At 43.6% G+C, this 13,567-nt stretch overlaps 1 protein-coding gene across 2 annotated transcripts in view; it reads left to right on the top strand.

Moving 5' to 3' along the window:
* Nucleotides 1-13,567, top strand: part of LOC124139109 (nonsense-mediated mRNA decay factor SMG8-like) — a 46,210-nt gene that overhangs the window by 3,231 nt on the left and 29,412 nt on the right. For both annotated transcript variants that reach the window (XM_046506129.2, XM_046506130.2), the window contains exons 3-9: nucleotides 882-917; nucleotides 4,458-4,577; nucleotides 5,585-5,668; nucleotides 6,027-6,094; nucleotides 9,234-9,399; nucleotides 10,028-10,116; nucleotides 12,090-12,223. In XM_046506129.2, coding sequence (XP_046362085.2) covers nucleotides 882-917; nucleotides 4,458-4,577; nucleotides 5,585-5,668; nucleotides 6,027-6,094; nucleotides 9,234-9,399; nucleotides 10,028-10,116; nucleotides 12,090-12,223 — 697 coding nt within the window. The remainder of the gene's footprint in view (nucleotides 1-881; nucleotides 918-4,457; nucleotides 4,578-5,584; nucleotides 5,669-6,026; nucleotides 6,095-9,233; nucleotides 9,400-10,027; nucleotides 10,117-12,089; nucleotides 12,224-13,567) is intronic.

Consider the following 13,567-nt stretch of genomic DNA (forward strand, 5'->3'; position numbering starts at 1 on the left):
GCCGCAATAGTTGTACAAAAGGTGAGAAATTAATAATAATAATACCGTATTCCACGTAATAAGCGCCCAGGGCGCTCTCAAAATTAGAAATAAGGGGCTCTGATTAGAATATTGTTTTGGTGGAAAAAACAGAGTTGAAAGATAAATGTCGTGGTTTGTGCTGACGGCCTGACTGTTTATATACGACAGATATATTTTTCGAGACTTTAATTGCCAATAATTAAGGGTGCATATAACACACGAGTGCGTATTATACACGAATAAATAAGTCGTGCGTACATTGATCAATCGGAAGGGGTGCTAATTGGGATTGTTCACTTGCCAATTTATTAGCAAATATCGCTGTGGGCGCTTATTAGAGCGTTGTGCTTATTACGTCGAATACGGTAAGTGCATTTACAATGTGCCAGATTACATTCACCAAGTGGATGCTCAAAGCACTACACTATTATTGCCCCGATCAATGGATCAGTGAGCACTCAATTTTCATTCTCAGCTCCCTGGGGAGTATACAACCCAAGCTGCCTGTGAGGCGCTAGAAGGTTAACAACCACATTACCATCTCATCCTACCGGGTACCCACTCACTGCTGGGTGAACAGAGGCACATTTCGAACAAAGTCACTTGCCAAAGGAGACACCACATGTGCTACATGTGCTTCAGTGTGGGGCAGGACCGAAGCCCTAGAAACTCTCAGGAGTCAAGCTGCTGAACGTGGTCACCCATCCAACTACTCTCCGAGACCAACGTTGCTTAACTTCCCCTGATTTGTGATCTGTGCGCTGTGCACAGGACCACGTGCCACAAATTGAGGAACATTCAGCATTTATTTGGATTTAATTAAGATATATATGTACTTAATTTTGTTGTTTGTTTCACAGGGAGGAGACAGCTACATAGGTGGCCAAATTGACAAGGTAAATATTAACATCATATACTACATTGATATAGACCAGACATTACGATTTGTTACTGATTCCTTTGTCAGTGTGCAGAAAATATGCCAAAATATGCCAAAAATTAAAGATAAACATAGGTATCGATCATTTATTACAGGGGTGGGTAGGTCAGATATTTGACCCTTCCCATATCCTTGTACATTTTCTGATGGCCTTCCTTGAAAAGACAAAATGAAAAAGTACTTAATATTTTATTATAATCCATTTTTCATGACCCTCCACTAGAGACTGTCATTTTGTTTGGTGACCCTCCCCTGTTTCCTTCTGACCCAACCCTTTAATATATGACCTGTCCCTTAGATTTTAATGATGGTTAAAGAGAGGAAAAAGCCTGTTGCTGGCTGTTATTGTTATTACCGTATTCGACATTATAAGCGCCCAGGGCGCTCTCAAAATAAGAAATATGGGGCTCTTATTAAATATTATTTTGGTGAAAAGCAACAGAGTTGAAAGATCGTAAATTTCGTGGTTTTTGTTGACAGCCTGAAATGTTAATATACGAAAGATATATTTTTTTCCAGAATTTAATGACCCATAATTAAGGGTGCACATAACACACGTATTACATTGATCAATGTGATACATTGATCAATCGAAAGGGGTGATAATTGGGATTGTTCACTAGCCAATTGTTTAGCAAATATTGCCGTGGGCGCTTATTAGAGCGGGGCGCTTATTACGTCGAATACGGTATATCGACTCTTGTCAGGTGAGTTTAGTAGACCTTATCAAATGTTACTAGACTCAGGCTTTGACCTGTGGCTAAAGTCACAGACTGCTGTTGATGTGGATGTTTCTTGTTGATTTTTTTAAAAACTAAAAAAAGAGAGTGTCGGCAAGTAGATATTTGAAATCAAGTAGGAATTTTATGATAAGATTGTTAAAGTGCAAGTATCATGAAAAATAGTTACAGATTTTTCTTACATCATTACAAAGCCATTATCATGTACAATACAATCGTCAACAATGAATGTGTGAAAACTTGAAGTTAGCGCTGTTGCGCTTAATTAAAAGAACATATTTGGAGGTCTGTATTTGTCTGCAAGCTGATTGAATATCACCACCCGCCAGGTACATAGTATACACAATCGTTTCATTAGTTGTTGGGAGACCTGTGTTGTATACAGTGATCCCTCACTACAATGCGACCTTCGGGGTCCAAATAATCATCGATCCCAATTGCATGATGTCATTCACTGGATGTCTGGTCCAGACTCGATTATTTGCAGACCGCTGTCATATAGCTGGAATATTGCTGAGTGCGGCGTAAAACAACAAACCAACCAAGCAACCAAATCATTAATGAGCATTATAGACGATGAGCAGTTTAACCGAGGTGGAGTTGTAGGGGGTAGATGACCAACAAACCAAAACATAAGTTCAGATAAACAATGAACACCTTTTTATAACCAAATATCATAATAGGATTAAATTGCGTACTTCAGTTCGGATTTGTTGACTGGTATTTCTGGTGTTCGTGATCGCAGTGATCAGTTTTTTGAGAAGGGGAAGACATTGTGTCATTGGAAAACTTGAGTTTATTAAAAATGTAAGTAAATTTTGGGAGCTATGCCTTACCCTGCTATAACTGAGTTAGCGCTATATTGAAGAGCGCAATAACGAGGGAACACTGTATATGATACTGGTACACTCTGCTTATCTCGGGGGGCACGGGGGGCCCAGTCGTCTAAGGTGCCGCGATTTGCTGTGCAGAGTTGCGTCCCTTGGTCACGCCGGAAACCTATGATTGTGGGTTCGAATCCCGGTTCGCCATGATTATGTTTCTAGGTTTGTCAGCACCATACCCGTGCTGGTGGGTTTCACCGAAGTGGTTAACGTCTGAGACCTGCATCACTTCGGGTTTTCCTCCCACATTAAGCTGACACGCCGCGATATAACTGGAATACTGTTAAAAGCGGCGTTAAAACCAACTCACTCACTCACTCACTCATCTTTGAAGTGCTTTTTCAAGACTACAACGGGATATTGTGATTTGGAGAAAATATGCTAAATAAACGAACCAATTTGTGTTTTGCAATCACTTGTAATCCATGCGTCCAAAATGGGGATCATCCTGATTATATCCGTCACTGTTGTCGGTCACAGGCGGGCTTCACTTGCACTTCTTCCGAAATCACCAATTCATTTTCCATGAAACCTTCACATTCCATGATAACTTGACAAATATTGTCACTGTCAGTGTCGGACATATTGGCAAATTGTGATCAGGATAGAGCGAAAAGGAACCAAATAGGTTCGTTCGATGCTTCATCATTTTATACACAAATGCTGAATACTTTAAACACAGATAAGTCTTTCAACAAAATAAATGAACGTACCAAAACGTAATCAATAAACCAGAGACCATATACCGTATTCGACGTAATAAGCGCCCAGGGCGCTCTCAAAATTAGAAATAGGGGCCTCTTATTAGAATATAATTTTGGTGAGATTAAAAACGAGGTTGAAAGATTGTAAATTTTGTGGTTTACGCTGACAGCCTGAAATGATATAAAAGAAGAATCTGTGTGTATTATACACAATAGATATATTTTCGAGAATTAAATTGCCCATAATTAAGGGACCGGTGCATATAACAAACGATTGCGTATTATACACGAATGAATAAGTCTTGTGTACATTGATCAATCGGAAAGGGTGCTAACTGGGATTGTTCACTAGCCATTACATTAGCAAATAAAGCCGTGGGCGCTTATTAGAGCGGGGCGCTTGTTACTTCGAATACAGTAATAGATATTATTTGGTCTCTGAATAAACGCAGCTGAAGAAATGGTATGTTTCGCACATTGTATTTTTTTGTGAACTCAATTTGTTTTGTATATGCCTTTGTCACATTTCCTTTGTTGAAAGAAAGATGGGTATATTTCAATCCTTTATTCCACTGAAGGAAAGTACAGTGTACAAATGATCCCTGTTTAATTGTGGATAGGAGAATGTTAAAAATGGTGAAGAAAAAGTTCGCTTTGCTGAGAACATGTGCAGCTGACCATGACCGTGAATGATGATTGCCTGCTTGAGTGTGAACGGAGGGGCGGGCTTGTTGTGCGGTCAAGCATGTAATTTTGAAGGTAGCTTGTGCAATAAAGCGTGCAATTTTGGAGATAAATTCCTCCAACAAAACCACATATGGAGCCTCTGTTATATTAAGGCTCCAGCTTTGCTGTATTTTTGTTTCAGCCTTTGAAATTGATAGACAGGACTAAAGTGCAAATAACCGTTATCTGCACCACTTTTGATGTTTTGAATACAATATTTGAATATTTGAATTTTCGATGTTATGATCTATCCAAATCTGCAATGTTGTATTTATGTATACCCATGAGACTTGCACTTTAGACAGAATCCTTGTACATTAAGTGCTTATTTGTATTCTAGTCTAAGGCTTGTGTCTAGGAATCACACTGAATGCTATTTTCTGTTGTGTACCCTCTGTGTCTGTCTATCTGTGTTCAAGACCTGACAACTGTTGGATTTCAGGGTGACATTGAGTGTTTCTACGACAGCGACACCCAAGTAGTGTACCTCCACCACAAGTCCCTCGGGGACACACACACCCTCGTGGAGAGATGTCAGAAGATCCTCAACAACAAAACAGGGGTAACATAAATTAAAGGAAAATATTCTGTAATGGATCATCCCTATGGAAATTCTGAGGCAGATGCTGAATTTCCATGCTCGTCATGAGATTGTTGTTTTGTGTGATTGTTTGTTGTTTAACGCTGCACTCAGCAATATTCCAGCTATATGACTGTGGTCTGTAAATAATCGAGTCTGGACTAGACAGTCCAATGATTGACAACATGAGCATCGATCCACGCAATTGGGATACGATGACATGCATCAACCAAGTCAGCGAGCCTGACCACCTGATCCTGTTTGTCGCCTCTTACAACAAGCATCGTTCCCTGTTACGGCAAGCATGGGTTGCTGAAGACCTATTATACCCTGGATCTTTACGGGGTGCGCATCATTCGAGCTGACTAACATGAGTATTGGGTGTGGGACCAGGCTGTGTCACTATACAAGGACTGTGTGGGCAGATGCTCATGATTTTGACCACTGGTTTGCTTGGCCCCAAATCTATGTCATTTACAGGATGCTGTCAGCAACAGCGACATTAGGGGCGGTTGGGTAGCCTAGTGGTTAAAGCGTTTGCTCCTCACGCCCAAGAACCGGGTTTGATTCCCGACATGGGTACAATGTGTGAAGCCCATTTCTGGTGTCTCCTGCCGTGATATTGCTGGAATATTGCTAAAAGCGGCGTAAAACCATACTCACTCAACAGCGACATTCACCGATGTTCGCTTGTCACGCCATAGAACCGAGTTCGTGTACCCACACGTGTTCAGTGTGTGAAGTCCATTTTTCATGTCCCCCTCCATGATATTGCATAAAACCAGACTCACTCACTCACGGATCATAAGGTCACCTGCTCCCACATGACCTCAGAAACGGTCCCATCACTTGACTATTGTTGAATAACAATATGCTCTATGGTGTCCTTACATGGCGAGTTTTCTGGAATTTGTTATGGAACCATTTGTATTCTGAGTTAAGGTAAAGTTGGTATTTTTGTTGTTATCGTTATTTCTTTTGGTTTTCAGGATATTGTGGCCTTGTGGGAAGATGAGGACTTTAAATATGCTAAGACCATTCTACTCCTCTTAAATATTTCCCACATTGTGTTGGTGAGTATTCCAGAAGTATGAAGGTCACAGTTCCCACAAATGTGTCTTCAGCACCTCATCGTTTGTTTATTAAGGCGAAAGCTTGAGATTAACACCATTCATTCACTTGATACAGATAATCTGTAATTCCTCGGAGAGCTTGTTAGTTATTGTCTAATTCTGTACCTAGAAGGAAGATTGTTACCATGGTAACAAACAGTGGAGAATACTTAAGAACTATCATTTTTATAATGTCAAAACTAGTTACTGACAACATTTTATGGTTTAAAAGGTGTAGTTATTTTGTCCATCACGTCTCCTTTTTCCTTCAATTGAAGCTTGAAGGGTGCAGTGCAAGAGATTGGAATGTCTTTTTCAGCTGTGTCACCCAGGCAACACGTTTGACATCAGCTATGTGAAGCTGTTCAGGAGTCTGGATGCTGTCAGGTGCGTGTTGCTGTGTTGCTGTGTGTTGCTGCATGTTGCTGTGTGTTTGCTGCGTGTTGCTGCGTGTTGCTGTGTGTTGCTGTGTGTTGCTGTGTGTTTGCTGAGTGTTGCTGTGTGTTGCTGTGTGTTGCTGTGTGTTTGCTGTGTGTTGCTGTGTGTTTGATGAGTGTTTGATGAGTGTTGCTGTGTGTTTGCTGCGTGTTGCTGTGTTTGCTGAGTGTTGCTGTGTGTTTGATGAGTGTTGCTGTGTGTTTGCTGTGTGTTTGCTGTGTGTTTGATGAGTGTTGCTGTGTGTTGCTGTGTGTTTGTTGCATGTTGCTGTGTGTTGCTGTGTTTGATGAGTGTTGCTGTGTGTTGCTGTGTTTGCTGAGTGTTTGCTGAGTGTTGCTGTGTGTTGCTGCGTGTTGCTGCGTGTTGCTGTGTGTTGCTGCGTGTTTGCTGCGTGTTGCTGTGTTTGATGAGTGTTGCTGTGTGTTGCTGTGTGTGTGCTGTGTGTTTGCTGAGTGTTTGCTGTGTGTTTGCTGTGTGTTGCTGTGTGTTGCTGCGTGTTGCTGTGTGTTGCTGCGTGTTGCTGTGTGTTGCTGTGTGTTGCTGTGTGTTGCTGCGTGTTGCTGCGTGTTGCTGCGTGTTGCTGTGTTTGCTGCGTGTTGCTGTGTTTGATGAGTGTTGCTGTGTGTTGCTGTGTGTGTGCTGTGTGTTTGCTGAGTGTTTGCTGAGTGTTGCTGTGTGTTGCTGCGTGTTGCTGTGTGTTTGCTGAGTGTTTGCTGAGTGTTTGCTGAGTGTTGCTGTGTGTTGCTGCGTGTTGCTGTGTGTTGCTGTGTGTTGCTGTGTGTTGCTGCGTGTTGCTGTGTGTTGCTGCGTGTTGCTGTGTTTGCTGCGTGTTGCTGTGTTTGATGAGTGTTGCTGTGTGTTGCTGTGTGTGTGCTGTGTGTTTGCTGAGTGTTTGCTGAGTGTTGCTGTGTGTTGCTGCGTGTTGCTGTGTGTTTGCTGAGTGTTTGCTGAGTGTTGCTGAGTGTTGCTGTGTGTTGCTGCGTGTTGCTGTGTGTTGCTGTGTGTTTGCTGAGTGTTGCTGTGTGTTTGCTGAGTGTTGCTGTGTGTTGCTGCGTGTTACTGTGTGTTGCTGTGTGTTGCTGTGTTTGATGAGTGTTGCTGTGTGTTGCTGTGTGTTTGCTGTGTGTTTGCTGAGTGTTTGCTGAGTGTTGCTGTGTGTTGCTGCGTGTTGCTGTGTGTTGCTGTGTGTTTGCTGCGTGTTGCTGTGTTTGCTGCGTGTTGCTGTGTTTGCTGAGTGTTGCTGTGTGTTGCTGCGTGTTTCTGAGTGTTGCTGTGTGTTTGCTGTGGGTTGCTGTGTGTTTGCTGTGTGTTTGCTGTGTTTTGCTGCATGTTGCTGTGTGTTTGCTGCGTGTTGCTGTGTTTGCTGAGTGTTGCTGTGTGTTGCTGCGTGTTGCTGAGTGTTGCTGTGTGTTGCTGTGTTTTGCTGTGTGTTTGCTGAGTGTTGCTGCGTCTTGTTGTTTGTCGCTGTGTGTCAAAGGATTGTATAGGACCCGTGGAGGTGCGGGTAGAGAATAGGTCTTCAAACCTATGCGTGCTGTAAGAGCCAACTAACGGGTTCAGTTGGTCAGACTTTCTGATTTGATTGATGCATGTCATCATATACCAGTTGCGTAGATCGATGCTCATGATGTTGGTCACTGGATTGTCTGGTCCAGATTTACACATAGCTGTCATATAGCTGGAATTTTGCTGAGTGCGTCGTTAAACAAGAAAGAAAAAAAAAAAAAAAGATTGTATAGAGAAATGGGGGAATACACGGCTCTAGTGAGTTTTACCAGACAAAAATAATTGCATCCTAAATACAATACAAATTTAGAATGGGGGACTCAGTTAAATCCCAGCAGTCTGTATTCAGTGTGTGTCTCATCTCCAGCAGGTTCAAAGTCAATCTCATTAAAATCAGATCTTAGTTCTCGCTACCACTAAACAAAGACCTGAGGACATAATTGGTCATGTCAGAACGACATTTCATCCAACCAATCAGATCGTCACTTACCAGATTAGGAAAGTGACAGTTGGAATGTGTTTTCCAATCATGAAACCTCAAATTTTTGGGGTAATCCAAACGACAGTTGCTGTTTGTACGACTGACATCATCGTCTATCTCTCAGTGGGATGAACATTTGAACGGAAGTGACTTTACAGAGCCAGTGGGAAGTACTGCCATGCAATCTAGGCCATCTACTGACATTCCTGAATGTTCTTTTCTTCTGTTTTCAGTTTTAGTTAGTTGATATTTATCAAAGCGTAGTCTGGAATGGAAGTCGCCAGATTGAAAGTAGTGCTGTAAAGCTCGAGAAAGCAGCTTTCTGATTGGCAAATGTCAGTCATTTCATTGGTCGGTCAAAGTTCGCGAAAGGTCGTTCTGATTTGGCCTGTAATGGGATCTTTGTTTAGCGATAGCGAGAACTAAGATCTGAGTTTAATGAGATTTGCAGAAAGTTACCTTCCTACTAAATATTATAATAATATTATTGCATCAATTTCGACCAATTTTCCCGCCTGAATGAATTTCTTGTTTTAAGAAATCTTTCCTGAATATTATCATAAGAAAATTCAATGATTTGAATTAACTCCATGTCTTTTCTTTTCTTTGTAAGTGTTTCACATCCTTAAAGCACTTAACATCGATCCAGAAACTATTGAGCTACGACCATAACAGCTGTGAGTTTCGGAGCCAAATGCACTCATAATCAGGATTATGGCTTGTGTCTTTGACAAATAATTCATATAATTCGTGATCATGGGGGTCGTTGGCCACACTGACTGACTGACTCAGTCACAAGCGAGTATGTATTGAGTTTTCTATCAGTAAGGCGCCACGATTCGCTGTGCAGAGTTGCGTCCCTTGGGCATGCAGGAAACCTATGATTGTGGGTTCTAATCCCGGTTCGCCCCATTTATGTTTCTTGGTTTGTCAGCACCATACTGTGCTCGTAAGTTTCACCGAAGTGGTAAACGTCTGAGACCTGCATCACTTCGAGCTTTTCTCCTACATTAAGCTGACATGCTGTGATATAACTGGAATACTGTTAAAAGCGGCTTAAAACCCAACTCACTCACTCTATCAGTTATGTTTTGTGTTCAGAATGAAGCTGCAGACCTTCATGACAGAAACACTTCAAGGACTGTCCATATCTAAGGACTGGTTGCTAGGAGCTCGACCTTGTTCGCCCCGCCTGCTGTTTTATTTTGACACACCGACTTTTGAGATGGCCCCTGATGACATCGACACAGGAAAACCCAGGGCTTTGGTACAGTGACATTATTAACATTTATTCCTTTTAGGTAGTTGACAAAAAGCAAATGAATATACATTTATTAATATCAGTGGTGAGGTGAGGTGAAATGGGGTTTAATGCAGCGTCTAAGATTATTGCACTTATATAGCGACGTGCATGCACGTGTGTGTGTGACTGCTTGTACTAGTCCGGACTGATGCCGATTTATAGTGCTAGCCCACTGAGATACCATGCTGCAGTGTAACATGAATACCCCACTCAGACACAGTATACCGACTCCGAGCCGACCAGTCCTTGTTTTAGCCCCTTAATGCCGAGCACCAGACAGGGTAACAGGGTAACAACAAGTATCTTTTAACGTCGATTGGTATGACGCGGCCGGGGATCGAACCCCCGACCTTCCGCTCTCCGGGTGGACGCTCTACCACTAGACCACGGAGGCGGTCAAATATCGGTGGTCTCAGGTCACTCAGTGATAGAAGTTTGTTATTGGACAAAATTAGTCTTTACTTGCTGTACGTCTTCATCTTTGTCATGCAGGACAACCTCATTACATGAACCCATGACACTACATAGCATGATTAAGGCAGATGTATTGTTTAAATGATAATGGAATATTTGTTTGTTTTTCATTTCACAGAAAAATCCACCACTTAAGAGACTTGTGCACAATATTGAAGACCAGATCTACAGAATATTGAGAAAGTCGAGAATCATCACAAATATCAGGTAAATACTTGGGGATGCTTCAGTTTTGAAAGGTTACGAGTTTGAATAGTGGCTTGTATTGTCTTAAGAACTGAGTGCTGTATATTCTTATTTTGTCTGATATTCCTATGCCCCATCCAAATTCTTTTTATCAATATTTTGGAAGACTTTGGAACAGTGAATATTATGTCCTTTGAAATACAACAAATTGATTAATCTGAGAATATGTTACCGCAGGCAAAGGCACCAAATATTTCTGCGTTTGAATTTCTTGTGCTCTTATGTGTGGTGCTTTATTATGTCTGCCTACATCGTGTCTGCTGGTGCCATGTCTGCAGGTGCCACATCTGCTGGTACCATGTCTGCCGATGCCACATCTGTTAGCATCATGTCTGCTGGTGCCATGTCTGCCGGTGCCACATCTGCAGGTGCCATGTCTGCCGATGCCACATCTGTTGGCATCATGTCTGCTGGTGCCATGTCTGCTGGTACCATGTCTGCCAGTGCCATGTCTGCTGGTGCCATGTCTGCTGGTGCCATGTCTGCTGGTGCCATGTCTGCTGGTACCATGTCTGCCAGTGCCATATCTTCAGGCATGTCTGCTGGTGCCATGTCTGCTGGTACCATATCTGCTGGTACCATGTCTGCTGGTGTCATGTCTGCTGGTGCTATGTCTGCTGGTGCCATGTCTGCTGGTACCATGTCTGCCAGTGCCATATCTTCAGGCATGTCTGCTGGTACTATGTCTGCCTGTACTATGTCTGCTGGTATCATGTCTACCAGTACCAAATCTTCAGGCATGTCTGCTGGTGCCATGTCTGCTGGTGTCATGTCTGCTGGTGCCACATCTGCAGGTGCCATGTCTGCCAGTTCCATATCTTCAGGCATGTCTGCTGGTGCCATGTCTGCTGGTACCATATCTGCTGGTACCATGTCTGCTGGTGTCATGTCTGCTGGTGCTATGTCTGCTGGTACCATGTCTGCCAGTGCCATATCTTCAGGCATGTCTGCTGGTACTATGTCTGCCTTTACTATGTCTGCTGGTACCATGTCTACCAGTACCAAATCTTCAGGCATGTCTGCTGGTGCCATGTCTGCTGGTGTCATGTCTGCTGGTACCATATCTGCTGGTACCATGTCTGCTGGTGCCATGTCTGCTGGTGCCATGTCTGCTGGTACCATGTCTGCTGGTACCATGTCTGCTGGTACCATGTCTGCCAGTGCCATATCTTCAGGCATGTCTGCTGGTACTATGTCTGCCTTTACTATGTCTGCTGGTACCATGTCTACCAGTACCAAATCTTCAGGCATGTCTGCTGGTGCCATGTCTGCTGGTGTCATGTCTGCTGGTACCATATCTGCTGGTACCATGTCTGCTGGTGCCATGTCTGCTGGTGCCATGTCTGCTGGTACCATGTCTGCTGGTACCATGTCTGCTGGTGCCATGTCTGCTGGTGCTATGTCTGCTGGTGCCATGTCTGCTGGTGCCATGTCTGCTGGTGCCAAGTCTGCTGGTGCCATGTCTGCTGGTACCATATCTGCTGGTACCATGTCTGCTGGTGCCATGTCTGCTGGTACCATGTCTGCTGGTGCCATGTCTGCTGGTGCCATGTCTGCTGGTGCCATGTCTGCCGGTGCTATGTCTGCTGGTACCATGTCTTCCAGTACTATGTCTGCCAGTACTATGTCTGCTGGTACCATGTCTGCTGGTGCCATTTCTGCTGGTGTCATGTCTGCCGGGGCCAAATATGCCCGTGCGATGTCTGCCGGTGCCATGTCTGCTGGTGTCATGTCTGCCGGGGCCAAATATGCCCGTGCGATGTCTGCCGGTGCCAAGTCTGCCAGTGTCATGTTTGCTTGTGCCACTTCTGCCGGTGCCAATTCTGATGGTGCCATGTCTGTCGTTGCTGTGTCTTATGAACTTAAATTGGTACACAATCACATAATGTATCACCTGATATTGCTGTTGTATTGCTGTTGTATTGTCTGTGCAGCAACAACTCACTGTTTGCTGTGCCCGCCAACCAGGAGTTTGTGTACGTCAACAGTCGACCAAATGAAGCCACCGACCCCATCACCGTGTTCCTACAGAACCTTCGCATCAACTCAGCTGTTGCCAAAGATTCAGGTAAAGATGGAGATCAGGAATGTTAATTTTATTCTCAGGTTTACCAGTTTCATAGCGTAAACATGTCTCAGATATTGTGATCTCCATTTGACTCCCACTACTTGTATTACCAATAGACTGAGACATGATGATAAGTTGTAGTAGCTTGTACACACGTGTTTGGACGTTACATGACGGGGTTTTATCTAGATCTGCTCAGAGGCTGATTATCAGACTAAAGCCTGCATGAAATGACAATGCTTGCCCAATTTCTCAGAATTTACTAAAAAATAACATTTAAATTTTGTTACCTTACCTGATGCTTCACAGTGCTTTAGCTTCCCTACCTTTACAAGCAGTAAGTACTGGAACAGAGAAACAGTTAAAACAGAGTACAGCCCATGCCCCCATACCCCGGAGATACCCACCTCTCCTGTACTACCTCATATTCTTCTCTGTCATGGGCCCAGTCGTCTAAGGCGCCGTGATTCACTGTGCAGAGTTGTGTCCCTTGGGCACGCCAGAAACCTATGATTGTGGGTTCTAATCCCGGTTCGCCCCGATTATGTTTCTAGGTTTGTCAGCACCATACCCGTGCTCGTGAGTTTCACCGAAGTGGTAAACGTCAGAGACCTGCATCACTTCGGGCTTTCCTCCCACATTAAGCTTACACGCCGTGATATGACTGGAATAATGTTAAAAGCAGCGTTTAAACCCAACTCACTCACTGTCTGTCTGCCTACACGACGGCAGTGCTAGTGAACAGAATCTTACCTTTTATATTTTTTTAGTTATCTTGACGCTTTATGCAGGTAAACTTTTACATTGTTTACATTTTTTTAAGAATGTATTCTATGTGATGTGTATTGTGTATACGACCCAAGTCAGGGAAAGCCCCCATCAACTTTGTCCTAACTGAAGCCCACGATGTACTTTTGACAATCAATGTCCTGTATGCTCTGCTTTATCTATAGAAGATTTTACATATTACAGAAAGGCTTTTCTTAAGCGCACAAAACAACTCAAAAGGAAGAAGATGTCAGCCCTCTTCACCTCCTCCATTCCCGACCTCTCCTCCTCCTCCGTCAATCATTTCCTCACCTCCCCCTGCTACCTCAATGAACTCCTCCACGTTGATGCCAGCACCAGTGCCTCTGAGGCTTGGTCCTCAGACAACACCCTCCGGCTGACTTCTTTGACCCTTTGTCCATCTGGGCACTACTCCTCAAACACCGTCTCTGCCACATTTCAGCGAGAGTCTCGCCAGTGCCAAACAATTGCCTTATTGCCACTCCCGCCACTCATCTGAGATTCTTTCTCGCTGGTCTGCTCATTCCCATTGCTGCAAGAGATCGCCTGCCGATC

This window comes from Haliotis rufescens, unplaced genomic scaffold (assembly GCF_023055435.1).
Source record: "Haliotis rufescens isolate VD_foot unplaced genomic scaffold, xgHalRufe1.0.p SCAF_13, whole genome shotgun sequence".
Lineage (NCBI taxonomy): Eukaryota > Metazoa > Mollusca > Gastropoda > Lepetellida > Haliotidae > Haliotis > Haliotis rufescens.